General features: G+C 38.8%; 1 protein-coding gene across 1 annotated transcript in view; it reads right to left on the bottom strand.

Moving 5' to 3' along the window:
* Positions 1-10,501: 10,501 nt before the first annotated feature.
* Positions 10,502-26,871, bottom strand: part of TGFBR1 (transforming growth factor beta receptor 1) — a 35,961-nt gene continuing 19,591 nt past the window's right edge. The window contains exons 5-9 of the mRNA XM_058821102.1: positions 25,322-25,489; positions 24,652-24,808; positions 17,926-18,050; positions 17,161-17,291; positions 10,502-15,814 (exon numbers count right to left, since the gene is read on the bottom strand). Of these exons, the coding sequence (XP_058677085.1) occupies positions 15,689-15,814; positions 17,161-17,291; positions 17,926-18,050; positions 24,652-24,808; positions 25,322-25,489 (707 nt within the window). The 3' untranslated portion in view covers positions 10,502-15,688. The remainder of the gene's footprint in view (positions 15,815-17,160; positions 17,292-17,925; positions 18,051-24,651; positions 24,809-25,321; positions 25,490-26,871) is intronic.

Here is a 26,871-nt window from a genome sequence, read left to right as displayed (position 1 = left end):
ATTAAGTAAAGTTTTGCTTAATTAGGATTTAAGTAAGTGAATAAACAATGTAAATAATATTAGACAGATTTGTAATGGGTACTCTTCTCCAGTTCCATAACATATAAGGTAACCTGAATATTTGTTAATTTGAAAAAAGAAAATTAAAAGCCTCTGTATCATATCACATGTTCTTTTCTAGCCTCTCCTTAAGCAACAGCAAGCAAAACCAGAGATAACTATCTGAAAAGTTAAAGGCATGTAAAAAAAAAATGTTTCAAAGCCATATAATTCAGATACTTCAAAAGTTATTTTCTGTATCAGAAATATCAAGTGAATTATAAACCTGAACAAAAATGAAGTACAACTGAACTCCCTTTCCCCCCTAGAGAGAACCTTAAAAGGACATGACTAAGATTTTCTCATTAAGAGATAAATATCTGAAAAGTCAGCCTTTTTAACTTGGAATTAATGATACCAGGATACACTCATGTTGAAGTAGTCTGGCACTAAAAATATCAACTTCTTTAAATTATGAGTTTTTGGATCTCTTGTAGAAAAGAATCTCACAGCAACATTGTTCACTTGCCACTGAGCTTTTCAGCTTCTGCATTGTGGCCTCTTCTTAAAAAAGAAAAATAAAAGGAAAAAAAAAGTGTTTAATGATGACATATATTTCTTTTCAGGCCCGGGCACATTTTTAAGTAGATATGTATTAAGGACTTTGGTTATTATTCTCTACATTTTTTTAGCATTTTTAACAAGATTAAAGGCAGGAGATATTGTCAGGATTTTAAAGTGAGTGTTCTGTACAGTAGATAATCTGGCTGCAGAATTGCAATGGGTTTTATAAACAAATTTACTGCTGTTCAGTTCTTAAGAAGCAACATCTCTTTAGGCATCTCTGATGCCTAAAGCAAAAATGTTTAATTTTGGAGAAGAATAAGACTCATAAGAGGTATAGTTCCACTCTCAGTTAAAAGATTTATTGCTATCTGGTGTCTTTGATCTTCAGTATGGAAAGTAGAGCTGGCAACTGTTTTTTCTCATTCTCTCTCTTCCAACAGTGCTGATCTTATCCAAAAGATTTAATTCAATTGCAACAGAATAATTTATTAAAGTTGCAGGAAATATTATTTTCATAGGTCTGAACAGGAAGCTCATAGATTTGAGTGGTTCCCTAAACTGACTCATAAGAATGAAAAAATGAAATGTGGTGTTTGTTATTGAGAAAAGCAAGCAAAGAACCTGAAAGTCCAACAGAAAGACACTTTCATTCTGTGGAAAGCACAGTATCACTCAGACTAGGGCTACCTTCTACTTCCATGAATTAAGTACAATAAATCAATCACACAATTATGTTCAGTAATCCCCTCTAGTCTGTTGACAATACATTGCTAAGTACTTGAAAATTGAAGATTACTTGAGAAACTGAGATGGCTTCTAATACTGAATTGCAATTGTACATCATCTGTGGTATAGATGCAGGCAATACGAAAGACAGGAGACCTTACAGCACCTTCCATTATCTGAAGGGAGCCTGCAGGAGAGTTCCTCCCTGGAGAGGGACTTTTTAGTGACAGGACAAGGGGGAAATGGCTTTAAGGTGAAAGAGAACATGTTTAGTTCAGGTATTGGGAAGAAAATACTTCCTGTGAGGGTGGCGAGGCACTGGCACAGGCTGTCCAGAGAACCTTGTTGTTCAGGATGCTCCATTCCTGGAAGTGTTCAGGGCCAGGCTGGGTGGGGCTCTGAGCAGCCTGGTCCAGTGCAAGGTGTCCGTGCCCACAGCAGGGGTTGGAACAAGGTGATCCTTAGGGTTCCTTCCAACCCAAGCCATGCTGACTCCAACTACAAATACAGATGTGTACTGGCATGGCTGTTTTGGTACCATACGTAGGCAGATCACTAAAACCAGCTGAGGAACTATCAAATCCAACCTTCCTTTTAGCAGATTAAAAGAATCAAAGCATTTAAAGGCAGAATGATCTCACGTAACAAGATCTGTAAAATTTATAAATTCAGGTGTGAATGCTTCAGAAGTATAATGTAAGTTTTGACAAAGTGTTTTGATTTGATGCTTTTACGTTTTGCTGTAAGACATGATTAACTCTCAACCTACCTAAATCTACTAGAATTTTGCAGTAAAAATAGCAGTGCTGAGACATTTCCTGAGGTGCAAGAACAATCCTACAGTTCCTAAATGCGAGGGGAGATTTTTTTCCTCCAATTAAAACAAAGAAATCACTGAAATAAAGAGAAGCCTTTAAAAATTCTTGACTGGTAGCTCTTAAAATTGCCCTCTCCTCCCCTCTCAGTATTCAGAAAATTTTATTTTCCAAAAATCAATGAAATTTTGCAGTGAGTATTAAATGCAATATTTAGAAAAGAAATACCTTATTTTAGATGTTCAGCATTAATGTATACATATTATTGATGCATTTGAGTTTGATCCATTTTGTGACAGGCTTTGACAGCCAAAAATGACAGAATTAGCAGTGCTACAGTAGGGCTTATGACAAATAAGAAAAGCATCAGTAGTGGATTGTATTGTATCACACACAGAAATAAAAGAAAGCATATGGTCCACTTCCATACCTGCTTTTACTTCACCTAACTTAAATTTCCTCCAGCTCCATAGAGGTATTGAAGTTTTAGAAGCTTGAGGATTTATTGCAGAGAAATTAATTGCCTCTGGTTGCAGCTTACCATGAAGCAGCCACATAAAGTGGAGACAGATATCATTACATAGCAGCCTGTCTTGTTTCTTATAGGCACCTGGAAGAATCTATCTATGTGACCGTCAAGCTCATGACTGAAACTAAGGAAAGAGAAAAATGTGAGGACAGAATCAACAAATAAATGTTGCCTGAACATGACAGTCAAAGAAGAAAATTAAATTTGTGCCAATCTTTTACTATGTACATTGACAGAAAATGTCAGGTATTGCAGCCAGGAGAATAAAGGCATTACAAAAAAAAAAAAAAAAAAAAAAGTTCAGCCACGACCTGATTTCTTGATCTGTTCTTCTTCTCTATAAGCTTTTTAATTTATCAGTAAATAAGACATATACAAAACCAAGTGTGGGAGATGCCAAACTTCAAACTTGTAAAGTGCGACAAAGAACTAGACTAAGACTAATAAAAATATTTTACAAGAAATGAATGCTTGTTATTACCTTCACAGAATGGTACTGTGTCTTTGTAGATAAGGGAATTTTTTTGGCACGGAAATATCCCATTTAGATCTAAATAGCACAGTCAATTGTAATAAAACCAGAATTGAAATACTGAAAAACCTTGAGAGCATGAAGACAACAAATCATATGGCAGCCATGCCAAAACACTTGCTGCATCCAGATAGGTTTGTAATTACACAACAAACATATGGAAAGTAGCTTCATATCTATCAGTTTGTATATTAATTACATAAACAAGAATAATAGAAATCAAAACACCTGTACCTAAAAATAGGGGCTTTTTACTGTTCTTCCCATTATGGTGGTGGCCATAACAAAATGCAACAACCTGACTTATGGAGAATGCAGTCCTGGACGTCATTTGTCAGCTGGACTCCTGGAACAGGACAGGAGAGGACTGCGCCGTAAACCCAGGAAAAACACCAGTAGTGAGAGACCTCCTGGCAGAACAAGCTTCCCCTTCCCAGGAGATCCAAGTGTAGCTTTGCTGCATTGCAGCCATGATAAGACCATGCATGCACAAAAATGTACCTGAATGGAAACCCACTTTTTCCAGCCAGGAATGCATAAATGTTGCAGTGGGGAGTCTGGAATCATTAGCAATGCTGGCATTGTCCTACTTGCAGCGAGGGTACTCACATTCCCTGATACACTACTGGGCTACGCTTTCCCTGTGCATTTGTCCCACATGAATTAATGTGGTCCTTTCCTGAGTAACCGTAGGGCTAATCAGAGCATGCAGTGGGAGGCTAAAACATGGACTGTGTCTGCAGACAGAAAGGTTAAAGCTGCCCAGCATTACTTGCTACAAGATAAAGTTATCTGTGGTGTGCCATGAAAGCAAAGGAAGAAGCCCCGTCACAGTCCAGGATGCCAAAGCTCACTGCTTTTTCTGGCTCCCATAAGCCATCAGCAAGACGCCTTTCACAGAATGGAATAATCTGGAGTAACTTTTCCCCCACATTCACAGCAGAAACGTAATCTACTACATCAGTCTCTTCCCGCTTCTTCTATGTCCTTTCACTATAGATGTCTGGTATATAGAAAGAGTCGTGGCATTCCTCCTAGATATGGAGTGTGTTCTCCTTCAGTGGCTATCTTGTCACTCTTCTGTACTGGAGCGTTGAACTTGCTCTGTATCTCCGTGTTCCAACTGTCCAGATTACAACAAGCCATGTTTGCACATGGTTTTGTTGCTGTAGTTCAAAGCCCATATAAAAACAAACTGATTCTGGGTCGATTTTCTGTATGAAAGATCAAAAATTACAGTACAGACAATGCACTACTTGTGTTATCTTCAACATTGCTTTCAAAATAGGATGTGTCAGCAAAATTCTGTCTAGCACCTCCTCGTATGCACAGATGGCATGAGAACTGTAGTGATACAGCTTTGTTTCTTTCTTTCTCACTTTCTTAGCCTTGAATTTTCATCCTTGATTTGTCATATCCATGTCTTTTGAATTTTTATTTCATCAGACCGTGTCTATGTGTTTGCATGGCCGTTTCTTTATTAGACCTTTAAAAATACCTGTCTTATGTTCCTTGCTATTATGATTTTCTCTATATAATTATTTTTAGCTTGTCAAATGACTCCCAAGCCTTCCTTAAGGAAGAGAGATGAGGCTTTTTCTCAGAGTGTGTGTGTCACTGTCTCACCTGTGAATACATGGATATTTGTCTACTTGAGTGGAGGTACTGGACCAGGTAAAAAACCATCAATCCACACTAAATTGTGCCTAAGCAACACCAAGTGATGGAAAACTATCTCATCTCTTATCTTCTCTGTGATCATCTCTGACTTCAGACAAACCTTCCTTGCTTTTTAGGAAATTTTCCAATGCATTTTTTTGAGAACAGCCTGACATGAAAATCTTTGCTTAAGAATCAGCTTTGTTTTCTTCTCTCAATCCTGCAAAGTCTGAGAAAACTTTGAGAAAACTGAGATAAGCAATGTCCCTTCAGCCTGACCATCTTTTTCAGGCCCACAGTCACATGCTTTGCAAGGACTTGTAGTTCCTGCTTTCCAAATGTCAGGATTCATCTGACAGGATTCAAACTATCAGGAGATAGTTTGAAAGAAGCTGACAGGGAGCCAGAAAATGCACACAGGTCTGTATTTGAGGGACTGATTCACAACCTCATCAGTCACTCATAAGTGAAATATCTGTAATAATTTATAAAGTTCCTGCACTCCAGCTTAGACACAGTAAACAACTCACAGGAGAGATGACACCTTCCTGAACTTTGGCCTATATACATCAGCTCCAATTGTGCTCAAGACTTTAAGGAAAAACAACCACATGAAAACACACAGCCCCCCAGTGACCAGACCCCTGCCAGAGCAGTTTTGCCTCAGGAATCAGTCACACAGAGCTAGTCTTGGAAGCTCCTTCAACACCACTGCTTATTCAGAAGTATGTCTTTGCCTTGAGCAGACCAGCTAATTTTTCCAGTATCACTTAGATAAGGCATGTGGCTGCAACTAAAACCTTCAGGAGTGCAGAAAAAATATTTTCAAATTTCTTCTAAATCTCTTTGCTTCCTGATCAAATATGAATCTTCAGGAGCTCAGTCACTATGTGTAAGAATTGTCATAACCCCAGACTGTATGAACATGTAAATGAGAAATTCAAACCAACCCAGATCTATAAATATTTGAGTTTCTCATAAGTTTTATATTTATCTTAGGGTGTAGCTGCCTTAGTAATCATGTCTAACAGATGGACACTGAAGGAAACATGTTGGTTTATATTGAAGTTGACAAGCTTCAAAGTGACATCACTGGTCTTTTGATTTGATTCTATTTTTACCTCTGTTTTTTTGGTTTCCCTAAGCGCTGTTGTAAACAAAGAATTCTTTAAAGCACAGATTTTAAGAATTCCAACCAGAGCAGCTATCTTTTTACTGTTAAAAGAGGGATAACATGGTAATGATCCTTTCACCCCAGATAACACCGAATCGTCTCTAGTCTTCTCTCTCCTTCCTTTTCCACCAAAGCAATTTCATTGGAAATGAAATTTTATCTAGGAATTTTATCTAGTTTGAGTTCAGATATTTTCCAGGATGGCATCATAAACAATACAGAGGTCTACTTCTGTAAGTCATCCCATGAACCTTGCAATCACAACTTATTTTAAACAAAATTATACAGAAGAAATAGAGCATTACACTTTGCTGTATTTTACTGTACACTTTAGAACTGCTTAATGTGTAAAATTCTTGCAGAGGCTTTGAACATTAAGGATACTGGAGTCATAGTCCGTACCAATAGAGATATTTTATTATGCAAACTTCAAGCACACAACAGAGATGTTTCACCCTGTAAACCTGGAGGAGTAAGGGGACAAAGCAAAAGCAAAACAACCTCGTGTGAAGTATTCTGTGTGCAGGGGTGCGCAAGTTAGGGAGCTCATGTCAAGAGAGGTCTGTGAGAATTCTTCTCCCTTCATCCACAATCATGGTAGGACTTCAAAGAAGGGGAGATACAACTGCTGGGTAAAATTTCTCAGTAAAGTCTCCAGCAAAGAGCCAGGCTGTACAAAAAGCAAGAAAACCTTGAGAAATTTCAGAGAAAAAGACCCTTTTCAAATCAACTAAACCAAAACAACTGCCTCCAGCTTTTCAAGTAGCTTTCTGACATGGAGTAGGAAATGGAACTGTGGGGATAGACGGAGAACTGAGTGCCAGTGACTCAGAACACATGACAGCAGGAAGAATTTTGTGTTAGCTAAAACAGAGGAGTGAAGTAAGCAAGTCAGCAAGATGAGTGCTGGAATTGTCTTTCTCCATACTACAACACTAAATACACAGAAAGTGCAACACAGAAATACTAAGATAATTATTCCCAAAAGAGAAGATCCACTGGATGAAAAAAATCCCCAAGCTGTCATTCAGCTTCTACAAATGAGTGGCATGATGTGAAAAACAGTGATATCTAAACATTTATCATCAATTGAACCACAAATAAGTTTCTTTAACTTCATCCAGGTTTCAAATGGTCTAAAGAAAACATCTGTTCTTAAATATACTGCCTTAGCATAAATTATTTCTTTTAAAAACAATTCAAAAGAATTTTCAGCTGCTGAACGCAACATCATTGGAAGAGGAGACAACAAAACACATCTGGCTACATGAAACTGCAAAAATGGCTGTAGCAACACATCATTTCGAAGGAAGACATCACTAAGAACCTAACCATTGCTTTTGAGCTAGAACTCAGACTAGCAGAATGATCAACAGAGACAAGTTACTTTCCTGGAAATGTTCTTTAAAATGGCTTACCTGTTTGTACATTTACACTGAGATTATCTGTATGCAAGCTCTCAGGTAAATTTTACCATATGAGTTTCCTCAGTATTGTACTTCAAGCCTCCTGCGACTGCAGCGACAGTAAAGGCAGCAAAGCATCCACCCCTCCTTCTCAAGCACGTGCTTATTTGAAGAACCAGAAGTGATGAACTTTAGGAGAGAGGCTGTGAGCATACTGCATATACTGATAACACAGCCTGAAGAAGTTAAAAAAATTGTAATATGTTTTTCTTTGCAATATTCTCTTCTTCTTGTTGAAGTTCACAGAATCACAGAATTGTTAGGGTTGAAAGAGACCTCTGAAGATCTCCTAGCCCAAGCCCCCCGCCAAGGCAGGGTCACTTAGAGCAGGTTACACAGGAATGTGTCCAGGTGGGTTTGGAGTGTCTGCAGCAAGGGAGAAGTTCAAAAATCTTCCAAGGGTTTTGAGAAAGGGCCATGCTTATCAGCATGCTCTACCAGCAAATATATGAGGCTTAGGAGGCTGCATGCCTGCAATCATGAGAGCCTCTGCACAAGAAGCCTTTGCAAGAGATGGCAATTAGCAATTTGACAATATTACTGCAGTGAAGAGACCAACAGTACATGGACCTTTCAGACTTGGATAGATGGAAATGAGGATCTCTGCAAGAGCTCAGGTCTCACAGTACATAATTTAAAGCCTTCTATCATCTAGCATGGAAAAGAGTTATCTTTGCAAAAAAAAGCATAGGCAAAACATTTTCCTGAACAAAGGTAAGAAAAAGGTAGCTCCCTGCCATGAAGAATTGTCCAGAGCTGAGTCTTACTGGCCCTTCTGGTATTAACAACAAAAATATCTTCATGGAAGATGTAGGTCAGAGAGTCCAAGCCACAGGAGGGCAAAAACCAAAAGAAACACAGCTTGATTCCACTCTTTGGAAACATGTAAGAATTAGACAGCAACTGTAGTATCACAGAATTCTTGCCATTCTTTACCCCATTCCTGTACTAATTAAGAATCTGAACAGTGGGACTACACACATGTTTCCCACACCCAAAGTATAGAAGGAAATGGGAAAATTTTATTAATGCAAATTAGCAATAGATAAATTATTACAACACAGAGTCAACTTGGAATTTATCACTAACTCTTGTTCTACACCTTTTCTTAAGACAGTTGTTTATTGCCTTTGCTTTCTAGGTTTTCAGATACTTAATTTAATACTGTAATAAAGTAGATGTTTTCTAGCCCCTGTGGGTTGACGACCAATGCCAAGAATCAAAACAGTGACGCTCACTTCTGGATGTACAAACTTCTGTTGCCCAAGCTATAAGAGCCAGGCAAGCAATCTCAGGACTGGCGCAGTGCACTGGGGCACAAATCCTCACGGAAAACAAGTAACTGCTTATCCACATTAGCAGGTAATGCAGAGCCACCAAAACATAAGGACAGATCAGAACAGCCAACATTAAGGACCCCCACATCTTCAGAGGCAGATGCACACCCTGCGAGCAGCTGTCCCAATCCTAGTCTCACCGGCTCCGGGCCTGGGGCTCAGTCCCACTCCAGCCGCTCGTGCCTGGAGCCACACTGCTGGCACTGTGGACACACGGGCATCCGTGACCTATGGTCACACTCCTGCTGCTGACACTCGAGTTTGCTCACTCTTCTCTTTCCCCTTGCTTCTCCACAGACCCACAGGACCTCCCTGCTGTGCTCTGGCTCCAGCTGCTGTGCTCAGACAGCCCTGCAGCCCCAGAACTGAGTTCCTTAGGCAGGAAGGGATTTAAAAATAAAGGAAGAGGCTGTGCTGGGCACAGACAGACTGGCACACTGATTGGTCTGCTATTTATATATGACCCACTCTTTTTATCTCTTTATTCCTCTATTTTCCCATGCTCACTCCTCTCCAGGTCACCTAAACCTCTCCCTTTTTCCCGGTCCTTTTTCCTTCACTGTGCATCCCACAAGTTCTGCATCCTGCTTGGATTTAAAGGCATATTCCTATCTTCTTCACTCCTCATTTAAAAATCTACACAAATATATCTGATATTCTATAAAATTGAGTATCATATGCCTGATTCTTCAACTGTTTACACAGATTTTCTGCTACTGGCAGGTGGGAGAGCTCTTCTCATTTTCCTAATTGAGCCAATTAGAAACACATTGTGAGGATGCCGACTCTTCATCTCTACTGAGAAATCTTTTAATACCAATAAAACACTGCAATCATGCATAGGAACATATCAGTATGGTTTGCTCTGGCTTTTTTTTTTTCTTCCTCTCAAGAGAGGTAATGATTTCAGGTACCAATTCAGCTCAGAGACTGGGGATTTAAATCTTATTTTTAAGAAACTCTGAGGAAGACTTAAGGGGGTAGGTTTCTTGAGCACTACTGGATTTTATTTGCAGTCCAGGCAAGTTGACAAAGGAAACGCTATGCCAACATTTCTTTTTTTTTCAAACCTAGAAGACATGGAACAACTCCAGTCACTCCAAGACAGAACTACAAGACTGAAAACCCCAGCAGCCCATCATGTTGATAAGGGGGTTTGCAGTGTGAGATTTCAGTTACCCTTCTTCAGCAAAAAAATAAACACTGTTTGTTCAAATAAAAACATTAGGGCTTAGCTGCATAGATAAAAAAAGCTAGTAAGAGCACCGAGCAAGAGATTTGGAATTTCTGATTTCCTATTTGAAAGGAATATATTTTCTGCCAGGACCACCCTTATGCTAGTCTACAATTACTGTGCATCAGTTACCAATGCCACAAAAATTGACAGAAGGAAATTACTAGAACGTACTTGGTACTGCAGAGAAGTATATACTCTTAGCTTTGCTGCACCTATAGAAAGTAGGTTTTGGATGCAGTGGGTATTAAAAACAATTTCTTTCAAAAGTCACACACTTTAAAAATTAATTATACTGTGCAAAACAGCCAGCTGAAAGTCTGCCACCCCCTACGCTGACTTGCAATCCAAACCAGCACGCAGATCTCCTGAATTCAGTGTCTCCTCTAAAATGAACCTAAAACATCCTCACATTTAACTTACTTGTGGTAATTGCTTGTGGTTTATGAATTTTCAGTTGTTAGGCTCAGGCCCTCAAAGCTTGAAATAGAGAAAACTGCGTCATGAAACCTAAGTTTGGTAGACAGCAACATTGTTTTGTTAGTTCCAGGCCACCCATTTCCTCTACTACTAAATGCAGTAGAGGGATCCAGGATTTTACTGAGTTTTGGTTGCTTGCAGGGGTAGCAAAGGCTTTCCTTTAGCCACTCATGGGAGAGGGATGTGTTCTCACCAAAATAATCATTGCTCTTGTAAAAGCATTTGAAAGGAACACAGTATTTTGGTGTAGCTATAGGCTTTATCTGGACACCTTATAGCTTCCCATTGTGGAGAAAGTTTGCTGAAAGTAGTAATTTTTGGTAATTCTGTCTGAGCCAAAACTGAAGGATGAACCTAAACTCAGATGAGGGCAAGATGTTCTATTTTTGTTGTGTCTAAATAGCCACTTTCCTTCAGAAATGTAACACCAGCCTGAAACTGAGTTTTGCACAGAAACACTCCACTCCAACACAAGCAGATTTTACTTTCAGTTATGGGATGCACTGAGGTGCTGAGCTGCCTAAACAGACTAAAATAGACTTAATGTTATTTTTATGCAAACATAGAGAGAGAACAATTTGTCATTACTAATTTTGTCCAGGAAATGAGAGACACAAGCAATGCTCCTGCACCAACATTACTGCAGGAGGCAAGGACGAACAGGCACTTTAGCACTATGTACATACTGCACAGATGAGGTGGATTGCCTCAGCAGTAGCAAATCCTTTCAGCATTTTTGTACTAGAAGAAATTCCTTCTGAGGAAAGGAACTCACAATAAACACACATATTAGCAGGTAAGAACATCACACACAAACCTGTATCTACCTGCAACTTCTTGTTCTGAAAGACAATTCATGCATTTTGAAAAAAGTTATTTATTTTCACTGCTTTAATCTCTCTACTGTAGTGTTAGCACTTAACATAAGCATCCACTCTTCTACTGTTCTATTTACAACCCATTGAAATGTATACTCTACAAACACAATACATATTTTCAGAAATGTAAGGGAAATGCACAATTTGGTAAGGTTTAAAAAAGTGACACTCATCTGTACAGGATCCTCAAATCATCCAAAAAGTAAAATTTACAAGGCAGTATCCACACAGCTATGTAAGGGCAGGTGCTACAGTGACAAAGCAGCAAACTTGCTAATACAATAAAATACAGAAAATAAAGTGTTTTGGGGCACCAGATAATACACTTAGTACCACTGAAGTTGTAAATTTAGCAATACCCATATTTCTAGAAACATATAACTGCAAACCTGGAGAACATTCTGAAAAATATTAAACATTATATACACATGAGGTAAATGTACCTTGGTCTTTTAAGAGGTAATTTGAGTTTAAAGCAACAGATATAGTGAAGGGATTTTTTTTGTTTGCTTGTTTTTTTAAACAAAATGATTAACATCTTGCAATCATTTCAATGGCACAATATAAACAAGGAACTAACTAAAAGGTGAATTTCATGGCAATCACACTCAGAGCCATTACTGAAAAAATAAAATAGCCTCTTACTTCATTTGACACCTTCATTTCCCCATACAGTCGATACCAATGTCTTTACTTATGTACAAAGTCTTTCTTAGGATTACAAGCAGAACCATAGGAGGGTGACAGTGTGTCATACTTTGAGAGTCTGCTTGAGAAACATCCCAGAATTCCAGCTTTTAAGGTTGGAGGGTCCCTGAAGAATTCCAGCATTTCAAAAATGACATTTCAGGCTTTTCAGCATCGGACTATTTCCAATGCTCCTTGTTCTCCATGTCCATATCCATCTGGTCACAAGTCTGTAAACCAAACTGAGGCTTCAATGCTACTAAAACGTAAAGTTGATTAAATCCACAAAACTTAAGTGAATGTGTAATGCATGTAATATTTACAATAAACATTTGCATCAATATTAATCAGAAACTGTTTTGGTATATACTTGAAATGATACAAAATTAATATTTTGAATGCTAAAATATTTTGGTCCCCCTGGATTTCCAAGAGCAGATCTGGTGATATTACAATCTTAGTTTAAAAAATACTTATGTGTACCTGTGTCCATATATACAAGATATGATCTTACACAGGTAACATTTAAAGTTACATAATATATACAGACACAGCCTTTGTAAAAGGTGTTCATATAACGGAAAAGAAGAACAAACCTTGAAGTTGTGGTGTCAGAACTGAGGATACATATAGCTCTATTCACAATTTTCTTGTTCTGCAGCCTAATAGGAATTATAAGGTTGCTCTAAAACACTGTTCCTTAGGTCATAACACAGTGTCAAGCATCCTTCTGTGCTTTGTTTTTGCAAGCTTCTATTACAAAGCTAAATCTTGAACAAAGTAAGAGCAATTCAGGAGAGCGAAGATTTGCAGGTGGTTGATACAGTATAACACACAGTTACACTGTTGACAGAACCATCTGCATGCCATGAAGCTGTCCAGTTGCTGTATATCCTCTTTAAAATGCAACAGAACTGTTCTGTATATTTTAGGAAATTAAATGTTTTGCTGATAAGGTTTTGTCGGTGCTAAAAAGAGCCATGAAAATTATTTGATTAATGATAGTGTGAACACTCCTGTTACTACCAAAATTACTATAGAGATCTGAGGCACACCAGGAGCCTGATATTTCTGAAGTAGGACCGGTACCATTTGTATCTGTGGTAAGGACCCCAGGACACCTATGAAAACTTGAAATGTAACAAAGTTACAAAACAAAAAAAGTTGAATTGCTAACTAGGAAGCCTTTGAAATTAGATGGAGACCCTGATCTATTTTCAGGATAACCTGTTTTTTTAAAGTATCTGTACAGATACATTGAACTTGCTAGAGAGGCTGCCAAGAAAAGAGGTTCGGGAGTTCTGTTATATTCAATTTTTTTTTAACATTTAATTGAAAAACTCTGTGGTGCACAACTGTCCATGCACACAAAGGCATATTTTATTTAAAATGAAGTATATGAAGTATATACTTCATGTATACCTACATGAAGTAATTTTTAATCCGGTTTTGATTGACAGAGGCCTGAAGCACATAAGCCTCACTTGTCAGATAATGCCAAACATAAGTGTGACAGCTGCATGTATGTTTAAGCCTAATTGGTTTCTAAGAACCTCTCTTATTTTTCCCTTTTCTCCTGGATACTGTCTTCCAGTAAGAATAAACTCATCCATTTTGCTGTTGACAAAAGCATTTCATTATTTGCAGTTTGACCTCTGAAGTTCTGTAATTCTGACGTAGTTTAAACTCACCTCCAAGCAAGCAGTAAGAATACAGAAATAAACAAAAATTAACGGTTAAGGCTTTTCTTGGGTAAGGCTCGTGTCACCTATGTAGCATCTCCTTCCTGGGCCTCATTCCTCTTCCTGCTTGAGCTGCCACACATCACCAGGGCACAGAGCTCGACTGTGCTGCTGCCAGCAACCAACCTGCCACTGCCACCCTCTTGGTAACAAACTCTCAGTGGGCTCTATGCCAAGGGATGAGCGGGAAGCTGAGTTAAAGGTTGCCACGTGTGCTGCGTAATGAGATGGGCACTGATGTGTTCTGAAGAGTGGCAGGTTAGGCAGCATATTAATTACCAGGCACATCTGCATACTGAAATACTATGTTTTGGACATGAATGAAACCAAAGGCCAACCAGACTCTTGCTAAAATTGCAATTTAAAAAATATCCTGGTAACAGCAGGTTTTTGTTGTACATTGGGGCAGGATGCAATTTAATTGCTAAACAAGTTTGTGAAAATACTACAATACTCTTAAAAACTCAGGGAAATCTTGACTAAAGCCATGCATATTCTTCTGTGTTCTTATGACAACACAAGTCATAAGCTTTGTTCTTCTAACAATGAAGAGGATTGCTGGAATCCCCTGATATTTGTATCCAAAGACCTACAGCTCACCACCTTCTCTAGCTCACCACTTTGTGTATGAGGCACACACAACATACATGCACATAAAACTTATAAGCAGCTTTGAACTGTCTAGTAAAAAGCCCAAATAACTTCTCTAATGACAGGTGCACTTAATCATTGTGTAATTGCAAATATTGTTCTTTGAGCCTTAAGACTCAGCAGAACTGCACAGAAAATATGCTTTTCATACTTATTTAATGAAGCAAAATCTCCCTTAACATTTTACTTTTCTTGCTACTTTTCTGAAGTAGATAGATACTTCAAGCATTTTAGAAGTACCACTTGTTTAAAAAAAAATCTACATAATTATGACTCATAACTTGACAATTACAAAATATGACAGTGAATTTACTAGCTTACACTATTTAAAACTCCTACAGTGGTTTCAAGAGTCAGATTTTGGTAAAATTGCAGATATTTTATCAATTATGTACTCACTGTTGCAATGAGTGAGATTTAGCACTTAGCTAGGCAAAGGAACAACTTTTAACTTGTATTTTTGAAACCAAAAGTACCATAAGCTTTGTACATCCCTACTATTTTGCATTAAAAGACTCAAAAGTGGCACTTACTGGTGTAATACAATCTATTTTGAAGGCAATGTAATGTTCTGAAAAAGTGGAAAAAACCCAGTATAAAGTATAGTTGCATAAGTTATGTTCCCACAACTGAATGAGGTCAATTTGTAAGTCAAGGTAAGAGTCCAAAAGATGCACCACCTTAATAGCTAGCTCCAATAGTATATACTCCAATATTACTCCAATAGTACATTCACAATCTGAATCAAGGAATCGAGACAGTGGTTCAGAGTAGTCAATGTACCAGGCAGGAATAAAGTTGCTTTAAGAGCCATCATGCACTGTAGAACAAAATAGCAAACCAGTTTCATTTTAGAAGTGACCTCCTACTTTTAGCACAGTTAACTAGCCAAGACCAGCTATCAATTTCCCAAATGAAAAAAATTATAGATTAATGAAACTAGAGTACATGATGTTTTGTAAATAACCTGGGAAAGAGGTTCATAGTGCACAGAAAGACCCAACACAATTGTTTAGCACATCCACAAAAATCCTAAGTGACGTTCCTATGAAGTACTAAAAGGCAGCAATATCCTTCTGTTCCCCCAGTGAGGTAGAACAATTAACCTTCTTAGCACGCCACTCTGGTGCAGATAGGGATTTTTACAGTGTTCTTCGGTAGCAAATCCAGGATTACATCTTGATCCCCTCCTGTTGACTAAGTTGTGATAATGTTTTCTTAATGCGCAAAGCTGTCAGCCGGGCAGCTCCGTTGGCATACCAGCATTCCCGCATAATTTTTGCCATTACTCGTAATGCCTGCAAAGGAAACACAAGTCATTGGATGCACTGCTGTTCCAGTGTAGCCCATGTAACTGCTGCTCTGTCTTAGACTCTTCAGGCATTTCTGAAATCCATTACTAGTACTACAGGTGCATAGGAGAGTGTACAGTTAAAAAAACCCCCAAAAAACTTACTTTATTTACAGAAAAGTAAAATTCTTTAAACACTGTAGAGCAAACCTGATATTTTTCAGTAGATTTTGGCCCATGAAAATAATATTTTAATGAAAAACTATTAGCTTGTCTGTAACTGTTTTCTGAATTTTCACATCAGACAAAAATACACCCTTTTAAATTGTACTTGCAGTTAAGGAGTTACTTCAATGCATAGCAATTAAGTTCATGAGCTGTCTTCCTCAGATTGAGGCTCTGCAAGGATTCTAAAAATTTTTCAAGTATTTTTATCCTTCAGAGAGCCAGTCTTTGAAATCTGAGTCCTTCTACGTGTTCTTTGTAACAAGGCAAATAACAAAAATGGCAGATTAAATAAAGTAACAGCTCCAAAGTACCATGAAAGCTGTATTACCTTAGTCATTTTAATCCTGATAACTACCTGTCTTACAGTTTATTGGTGCGTTCACCACCTTTCTCTCCTTCCTGTGCACTCTTGCCCAACTCTTAGCCATGCATTCATTCCACACATGCCACAACCCAGGTTCCCTCCTCTATCCAAAGCACCTCCTCCTTATCAGTACCTCACTGCTCCTGCAGCACACTGAAGCTGTTGCCCCAATCTGTGAGTCACTGGTTGTGACAGAGCAATGCTATGGAATATTCCCTCTGAGCAGTTTGGGTCAGCTGTCCTGGCTCTGCTCCCTCTCATGCTCTTGTCCACCCCCAACCTACCTGAGAAACGGAAAATGCCGTGAAGCTGTGTAAGCACTGCTCAGCAACGGCTAAACCATCAGTGTGCTATCAGACTCTTTTGGCCACAAATCCAAAACACAGCATTATGCAGCCTGCTATGAAGGACACTGACTCAATCCCAGCCAGACACAGTACAATTTATTTACAATGATGCTTCCTGCATAATGGAATTCAGACTAGCTGCAATTTCTATTAGCATCATCTATGCTTCACAGGAAGGGATCCTAGAATCCTCCATGCAGAGTTAGCTATTAATTTTTATGAAATTACATTTAAATACTTATGTATAACCAAGGAACAATACTTTTAATAAAACCATAATGATTAGAATGAAATTAATTAAGTTCTCCTAAAAGCAGCTCTTCTCCCTTCAACAATAAGCATGATTTTTAAGCCACTGAAATCACTAAAAGCTCTAGTGTCCATTAAAGCAGCTTTAGCAAGGTTAGTTAATACCTCACAGCTCTGCCATCTGTTTGGAATATTGGGCCTTAACTTCTGTTCACACACAACTTTCCTCATTTCTTCAACAGAAGGATCTGAAGGAACGAGGTCATAGTATGGCAACTGGTAATCTTCATGGATTCCTGTAACAGGTTGAAAATAGCTTTATTTTAGCTAACACTGGATTATGTATTCTTCGCTTTTTACTGTGTTCCTTATCAGTACCCTACCAGTTCTTGGTTTTCATTTTTAAAAGTTACATCACAACAACTGACAAATAAATAAACAAAAATCTTTACACCTTAGAAGTGTTTACATTACCTTTAAAGGATCTAAAATTTATAAAATTGGAAGAGATAGAAGCTATATCAAATCTTTCACATGCTATACTAAAAACATGCTTTTCAGAGCACATGATTGATAACAGCATGCTTCATTTTAAATAAGATATAGATTTATCTGAATACATTATAGCTAGATCTTGTGGTGTTTGCCTCTTGTTCACAAGAGTATTAAATTTTACCCTTTTCTCCCCTCTATGTAAATATTTGGAAAAAAAGAAGAATATTTCCTATTTTCTTCAACAAGTATGGTCTGTTCATTTAGAAAGAGGTTGAATTGACCAGTTATCATTTACAGGATTAACAACTAGGAAGTCTGAGATCAACTGGCTATTACTTTGCACTGTTTTTTGAGCAAACTGTTTTCAGAACCGGAATAAGTTTAAGTTCCTCATAATTCCCTAATATGTCCCATTTTATAAAGATTGCCACATACCACCAACTGAACACCTCCGAGCTATTTCCCAAAACACTAATCCCATTGCATAGATGTCTGCTCGTTTGAATGACTCAAAATGTTTCATATTTATGGAATCATCTAGGACTTCAGGAGCCATGTACCTGTGTGGAAAAAGAAATTATTTCATAAACACTTAAGAATATAAAAAATTCGGCACTACTGATCAGCTCAAATACAAAATAATGTATTTTTGTGGAAAAGGAGATAAAAGAAAATTCTGCTTCATTAAGATTATCCAATCAGAGACAATTCAATGTAAAGGGATAAGTAAACTAAGAGAAACAAGCAGATAAATAGGGGGAATAAGTAAAATGTGAAACAATAAACTAGAGCTATAAACCTGACAGAGAAGACACAACCGAGACAGTGACAAAGACCAGAAGTCTCCAGTTGTTCATTGACAGGCTATTGAGAAACTCCAGGCCTAACTTTATAGAGGTGCAGTCTGGACCTTGTGACTGCTAATACATGGGAAAGAAGAACACCACAATGATTGAGGATATTGAAGGAAGGCCTGTGCAACTACACTATGCTTATCAAGGAACCTTCAGGACACAGGGAACAGAAGTGTGACAACAGATAGGAAAGGGTAGCAAAAGGGCCTGTGGCATAAAAGGGTGCCAGTCTGCACATGCTCATCAGTATATTCTATTTAATTAAATCCTAACTATTCTGTGCAATCTCACTTTCAAGCCCATGTGCACATGCTCTCTAAGAACTGTCAGCAGCTGGAGGCAGGCATGGCTCTGTCTGTTCAGGTCTAGCAACTGCAGCAGCACAAGGGATGAAGCTGAAACTACAGAGAAGGAAAGGTCCAACATCAGTAGCTGGAAGGGGAACTACAGGTCCTAGGAGCATGTCTGCAGGTGGTAAGAGCACCTATCTGGAGCTAGTGGTCATTCTGTGAATGAATTCTGGGCCAGCAACTGTAGTCTGATAGAAGGTGAAGGAAACCCTGGTACCAGCAACTGGAACAAATAAGTGGGTCTGCTTCAGCTACTGAAATAAAACCATGGATCACAGGCTTCATGGTCACAGCTTACAGGCACTAGCTAGAGCAGAGAAAGGGGATGAGAAAAACAGAGTAGGGGTCTCTCAGCACCAGCACCTGGAGTGGGAGTCACAGCCTGCAAGGTCTGTGTGCCTGGGCACCAGCTGCTGGGCTGAGCAAGATTTGCATTTCTCCAACCCTGCACAGCTGGTGTGCAGGACTGTAATTAACCAGCAACCTTCAAGCTGGTCTATCCAGCATCCAGGCAGCCCAGGCAGGGATATTTGCCAGGACAAGAGCCCATGCAGATATTTGAGGGAATCCATACAGGTAGGCATGCATACAAATACATCAGCTGTTTGCTGCTGTGCATTAACCCAGCTGGTGAGTATGAGATCCAGGGAGTTCAGAGCATTAGACACAGCAAGCCTTGGATAGATGATTGAGCAGCTCATAAACATGCATGGATTTGTAAGGCTGCAGAAGGGAGTATGTACTTTCACTAATGAAGTTCAATCCTGATCAGCTGAAGAGAAGGCAGGAGACTTGGCTGTCTATAGTTATGTTTTATACAAGTTCTGACAGTGTTTCATGTGGGTGTTGAAGACAGCACATGGTGCACAGCAATCTGTATAATCAGCCCTATCAGTACGAGATGTGTCAGTGTATGACTGGTTGGATCCCAAGGAAAAAAGCAGCAGCCATATCCATGGGCCTCAGATGAACAGAGCCCTGGCCCTTTGGAACACACCAGCTGGGCTCCAAGGGTCAGGCTAGAGGAAGCCCCACTTCCTGTAATCTGAAAAACTATAGCAGCCACTTAAAATATCCCCTAACAAGCCTAAAGCAGGAGTAGACAAGAAGTGCTGGTTAAGAAACCAGCACTGTTAAAAATTTTTTGACAAAAGCCCACTGTCATTGCAGTACCCAATTTTTCATCATACAGTTTGCAAATCCCACCGTAAACCATGCTTTTTAAAAAAATTAGTAAATTATGTGGGTTACAAATCAACAACTGTGCACATCAATTTGGTTTACCCACATTTCCTGCAAGGAGAAACAGCTCCTTGTAACCAAGTTTCTCTTAAGAAACAAGGCCTGAAAACCCATGATGGCATCCAAGTGATTGTTACCTTGTTTAGTGAGTAAGTCTGACATGGGAACACCAAGCAAAACATCAGTGCAGACCTTACTGCAAGAGCTACTGACAGCAGCATCCCTGCTGGCTGCTGGAAAGAGTGAATGTTATTTGCTGCATTGTTGGAATCCATAAGGTTAGAGGATTTTTAAGAAATGGTTAAAAGAAGTATGTAGGCCTCAGACTGAAGTTTTGTTAGCATTGCAAATACAGCAGAAATGTTTCCCATGCAAGCAGAAAAGTTTCCCAAGCAGCAGACGTGACAAACTACAATAGGTCTCTGTGGAATTGGCTTTAGGATGGCAACAAGGTTATTTAATGTATATCTTTAGAGGTTAGCATGAATAGAACTTTGTTCTTTGTCTCTTATGAACTAGTCTTTGTTTTAACTATCATTGCGTGTGCTTTGTGGGATTGGATAGAATGCTTGTCAATATGTGTTTTCTGTGTCTGATTGGCTGAATTCTAGTCTGAGATTATTTTATGTATTGCTGTATGAGCCCTGTTGGGAGAAACATTTTTTTGGTGTGGATCAGTGAGCTGCCATGTCTCCATTTTGTATTTTGAGACTGATGTGCTGGAAATAAAAGCAAAAATCTCTTCACTGGTCTGGTTACAATGTTATCCATATTTGGATATTTTGCCGCGGCCTAGTGGGTTCCTGACACCATTGGACTTATACCTATCCCGTCCCCCGCACTGCATCAAGTCAACATGAGTGGTAGCACTGCTCTCTCATTCTGATTGGGTTCTGGAAGCTAAATTCAATATGTGATGTTTAGCTGAGTTCAGTGTGTTCCTCCACATCACCGCCCCAGCAGTCTCAGGCTGACATACCAATGAAGCAGGCCAACAGTCGCACCTGGGCTTTGAAGAGCAGTGTTGAGAGGTAAAAAAGCAACAAGTGCAGAATACTGGAGTGGAATACAGTGCCAGGCAATAGCTCTGCCTCTGGAACAGCCACAGATGCCTAGACATAGTTTCATTTAATCAACAGCATTGTAGGATTTTCTTTTCCAGTATCAGGGATGGTAGGCAGAATGCAAGACACACTGCTTAAAAGGAATTTCAGAACTCCCTCGGTTCTACAGATATTCTTACAGAACTTACATAGATATAAGGAAGCAAGGACTATCAAGATACGTAAAAAATTGCAACAAATAGTTGCGTTTGCTCTGAATTACCCAGAACTTCAACGAAGTTTGCTGAGATGAGAGTTCTCCTAAGACATACAAATTCCTCACAAGTAATAAACACAGCACAAGCAGAGGACAACTGTCTGAGTTGAGTGTAAGGTTTACTTTGACAGTATTTATTGAATGGAAGTGGAGTATTAAGTATTGTTGCAATCTTTGATATGGGTGAGGCAATCTTTGATATGGGTGAGGTTCAAATTGTTCTGGTCCACTCATATCAAAGATGTTTTAATCAAGAATGGAAGATTGTGGTGAACACCTTAATGCTCTCCAAGGATTCTGCATTATGGGATACTCTTATGGTACTTCATGTGCTCGACACTAAGTGATTATCTTGGAGCCTAGCAGAAAGAATATTTGGTCTATCTTAAGATGCCATGAGGATGAAAAGAGTGATGGACCTGAAAAAACGGTAACTAGAAACCCCAACCATGGTGCAAGATATCAGCCGGAAACACTAAAAACACAGTAAAGGAGATTCTCTTGACTTCCATGAACCATCCAAAGAACAAGGTTTTTAACAGGAAAGACCACAAGAGGCCTGAATGTGGCAAAAAATCCCCCCTCTATGTGAGCTCCATTGGCAAACTGACCTCTTACCGTGGTCCTCCATCAGTGCATTTAGATTGGCTTTGGCTTCCATGACACAGAATGGTGAATGACTGCTGAGAGATTACTGCTGGAACAAGAGACGCAAAAGGCAAGGAGGTTGTGTAGTGAGGTCAGCAGCTCAGCCATTTCATGGCTGTTACACAAAAGGGAGAGAAGTAGGCATTTCCTTGTCAGATTGTGTGTTGGAAATGCATTGCCTGGCAGAAGTGGTATTTCAGGTTCTGGAGAGAGCAACTCTGTTTCATAGAGTAATTCTGACCTTCTGAGCAAGGTCTGCAGCTCAATATCATCCAAGAACAAAAGGATAAGTCTACAAAGAAGGGTATGAAGTGTGTTGAGCATGGTCTTGACAAACTTAGGGTGCCTGCTGACCTCTTTCTCCCATCTCTTCTAAAAGCCCAGTACTAGTTGTCTGAATTTCTTGTACAACATATAGGGAGCTTTGTGTCATCAACTAGACCCATACACAAAATGTCATGTGGCATCTCCTTTCATCAAGCCTATACTCTACAAGGTAGAATTCTGCCCATATTTTGTTTAGGTAAACTTCTAAGAAGCACACATGGTAAGAATTAGCTGCCAAACTTCTTTTTAAACACAATGTATCTGAACTATCAAAAGTAACAGCTGGGCCACACTTCTAAAAAAATAGGAGGAGAATAAGGGTTTTTTACTTGCCTCAGGGAGTGAGAGAGAGATTCTATTTCCTTCTCAGTTTAAAGCTCACATTCCCTGCTTTATGTTGCAGGCTGAGCTGTGAAAGCACACAGTTCACCCCTCTGGTAAAGCTAAGCCTCTGAACAGAAAAGAAATAAAGTCAGAGAATTCAGTCAGAAAGAGGGATCATCAGTTTGACTCAACACCCTGATCACTCACACAAGAGTAAGTCTGCTTGCTCCCTAGACATACATTTTTACAACAATCATTAGAAAAACAGACTTCACCAAATCTCCCTGAACTTGTACACAAAGCTTCCATGTGCAGAAGAGGTACCAGCAGTGGCAATCAGTAGGAGTTACAACTGTCACTGAACAGGTAAGACATGAACTGTATTATGAAAAATTAATCAGAGGTGCAGTTACTTACCTAAGAATGCACAAGAGGAAGAAGAATGGTCTAAGTCTTTTACAAGAACGAGTAATTTTCAGAGAGGCAGAAATGACTAATGTCTTTAAAAGGGGAAACAGATTAGTCCTCCTGCTGCCCACTGCAGCAAGCAAGAGTTCCTACAGCTTTCCCTTGTGAAGAAGCATAAGACAGATGAACAAGCAATTTAATAATGCCTATGCAAGAAAAGATCCGGTAAGTGGGAACTGCAAACACAGCTGAAAGGATGCTTTCTCCAGTGCCAAGACTAAAGAAAGTAACTGATTTGTACGTTATTTTCCTTTGCATGTAGGTGTAGTAGAAAACTCAAAAATCACATGTGGCATGTGCCCTGCATGCAGCTAAATTTGTAATGATGAATTCTGAAAAAAGCCTGCTACTGGACACTTTGAGAAAGAATAATACTCAGTTCCTTATAATTTAGAAGTAGTTGAGAAAATAAATCTTGCCTGACCATTTGTGTGGTATTTTTAAAACTGGCAAAGGATTAGTACAGCAGAGCTTTAGAACAAAGTAACTTCACAGTGTACACATCAGTAAAATAAATTTTCAGTACATATTCTAAAAGCTTTAGTTAACTGAGCCTTAAAATAATGGTTAAGGGTTTTTTCCCTTCCACAAAGACATAGCTCATGGGGCATCCCAGTTCACTGTAAAAACCTCAATCAACCTCCCACCTCGCAGTATCACTTACTAAAGGGATATAGAAAAAAAAGTGGTTGTGATATATAAACTGGAGATTGGACAACATCAACACAATTTTTTCAAACACTGCTAAGCCATATGGGCTTGCTTAGCTGTCACACATTCAGTGCTGTGTCAAACTCCAGTTTGACACAGCACTGAACCTCTAGGCATCAGAAGAATGAAAAGCTGCCCACTTCCAAAATGCTTGCTGTGGTTCACTGTTAGTGCTGCTACGTCTGTATGCTGTATAGCTACATGGATTACTAAGGGAAATTTATTTATAGCTTCCAGTTATTACTGCTTGAAGGTTCACCAATGATAAATTACTCACAGCAAGTTTTATTGCACTTGTGCTGACTCAGTTAAACAGCTCTGAATTCTTCTAGGGCAAGAAAAATCTCTATTTCCAAATTCAGAAAAAGCTTTTAAGACAGACTATATTGACTCATCCACTTAAGATTCTATTTATGCATTAAATGACAAAGATGACTGTTTTAACTTCTTGCATTTCTTTAAAAAATATGATTCCAAGACAGCCCCGTGTCCAAGACTCTGCACCTTGTATGTTCTTCCACACAAGGCTTCACACTGACAACCACAGCTTTTTACTGTCACTACCAATATCCTGTTTTACACTCCTGATTTCCATGCAATACATGGTAAGAAGGAGAAAGAGAGCACTGAAGTCTCTAAAATCATCAGTCATGAAATCTCTTAATTGTTTGAATTAATATTTGTGCCCTACAACATTTAGCAAGTTTTCAGCATTTTACACAAGCCAGCATTGAATGTGCCTTTTAAGCGCCTACCACCTAACTGAAATATCAGCTGACAAAAAGTGCCTAAGAACTCCATCTGCCATTACATTTTCCTGCTGTTTATATTTCTATCAACACAAATTTATATCAGACAAGAAAAACCAAAGCATTTTATCATAAACGTTGCCAGATACATCACATAAATGATTTTACCTTTTTGTTCCCACTCTGTGGTTTGGGGCTATGTCAATTGTGTCTGTAGCTGAATCGTGCCTAACCGCTAATCCTAGATCTGCAATGCAGCATGTTCCATTCTTTTTCACCAATATGTTTTTTGATTTTAAATCTCTGTGGGCAATTGCTGGTTTGCCTGTAAAGGAAACAAAAAGAGAATTTGTAAAAAAACCTCCAAACCAACCTCCTTTTATTCTGAGCCTGGTGCAAGCTTCTGTTTGAAGGAACAGAATTCCTTCCAGTTCTGACACTTTATGTGCACCAGGATACCTCCTGAAATCATTTACTGTAGATTGTCTGGCTGTTCAGGAAAGTGCCTTTCATGTGTACTGTACACCCCACTTGCTCTGTTCCCTCTTCCTGCAAGTATTTATTGCACACACATCCTACTCAAACATTATCTCAACTCAAAGTTAAGAAGATCCTACATGCACCATTTCTTGGTGCCTTTTAACAGGTATTTTGTACGAAGGATTGTTACATCACAATACCAGAGAAAAGAAGGCAAAAAGCCTTTCAAATTAAGAAGTTCTGTGAATTTCGAAATCATCACAGAGTAGAACGAGGTACTTATGTGTCATTTAAAAAAAAACAAACAAAAAACCAACCAGTAATATCCACATGATAAGCAGAATAATTGTAAGATTACCTTGTGTGCCAACAATTTCCATGTGTAGATGAGCAAGACCGCTGGCAGTGGACAAAGCTAATTTTATCATTCCTTCCACTGTTACTGTATACCTGTTCAGGTAATCAAAGAGTGATCCATGCTCGTGATAGTCTGACACTAACCACAGCTGAGTCCATGTACCATTGTCTGCAAAATAAAACTGGCATGAATACTACACATACATACACATATATGACAAATAAACAATATATTCTACTTCTATACAACACTTATGAAGTACAAATTATGATCTGCAAGTAACCTCTATAAATTAGACTCTTACTATTAGTCTCAGGCTCTTCTATTCCTGTAACACTTTAATGCCTCTGCAACAGTTGGTAACACCATGGGAGAGTTTCTGAAAAGCTTAGTGAATATTCTTGTATTTAAATTAAAACACAAACCATAGAAAACCGATGTCACTATAATTCTGAGGTGTATATTCAGGGTGAACTGTTCAGGGTATTAGCCAGGCCTTGCCTTTCCCTAGGTTTCCAACTAGAGTGGGGCACAGGGAACAGTGCTGAATGCATGATCCAAAAGTAATCCTATCACTATCAGTCTAGCACAATATTGTCCAGGCTAATCACAAAAAAAAAAAAAAAAAAAGTGTTTCAAACTTTGCTCCCTGATTCCTTCACTCTTCCCATAACCTATCAGCCTGGGAGACAATTCCCACAGTGAAATATTTTTCCTCCTAGAGTAGAAGCTTACAAGCAGCAATCAGACACAAAGTTAAATCCCGCCTCCGATGACCTCTAAATTGCTGGCCAAAATTGAGGTTTCCAGGAGGCACAAAGGTAAAGAAAGCAAAAAACAGCGAGGAAATGAGTTTGCTTTGATTTTTGATTGAACTATGACAAACAAGATGTGCCACAATACATTTGTAACTATCCCAAGGCATACAAATGACATATAAGAACTTAATTGTTCACATTATTAAAGCAGCGACACAAAATACCTTTAAGTTTAAGCCACAGAAAGAAGACTGTCAAAGGAATTCAAATCAAGATGGGAGCAAAAGTATTTTTTACCTAAGAAGTAGAAATATACCTAGGAAAGAACAATCCTGCCACTGAATAGGTTTCCCAATTTTGTTGTGTTATAAAAGCACCTCTCCTGTGGCAGACTTGAAAAATGTTTTTATAGCCAGCTAGTTTTACAGAAGAATTTTTTATCTCTTTAGAAGAGCAGTTATCCCATAAAAGACATCTGTTGGACTCCTAGTCTGAATAATACAGCCCTTATTCTCTCAGAACAAGTGAGAACACTCAGCACAAATCAAAAAGATGTCTTATTATGTGATAGTCCCTAGAGATTGCTCAAGAACATGAAGAACATGAAAAAAGGAAAGAAGTTCAGAACTTATTTCCTATTGCAAACATACTGAAAAAAATTTACTTTCCAAAGAACACTCTTGTCTAGAAAAGCCAGAAGTACAAAATGCCTGCTCTAAAGATTGACAGAAACCACCTTTATAGAAACACTTGTGCTTATCTTTAACTTAACTCTTTGGTGGGAGTGGGAAA

This window comes from Ammospiza caudacuta, chromosome 1 (assembly GCF_027887145.1).
Source record: "Ammospiza caudacuta isolate bAmmCau1 chromosome 1, bAmmCau1.pri, whole genome shotgun sequence".
In the NCBI taxonomy this organism is placed as follows: Eukaryota; Metazoa; Chordata; class Aves; order Passeriformes; family Passerellidae; genus Ammospiza; species Ammospiza caudacuta.
Note: the sequence above shows the minus strand (reverse complement) of the source record. Positions and strands in the feature narration are given on the sequence as shown.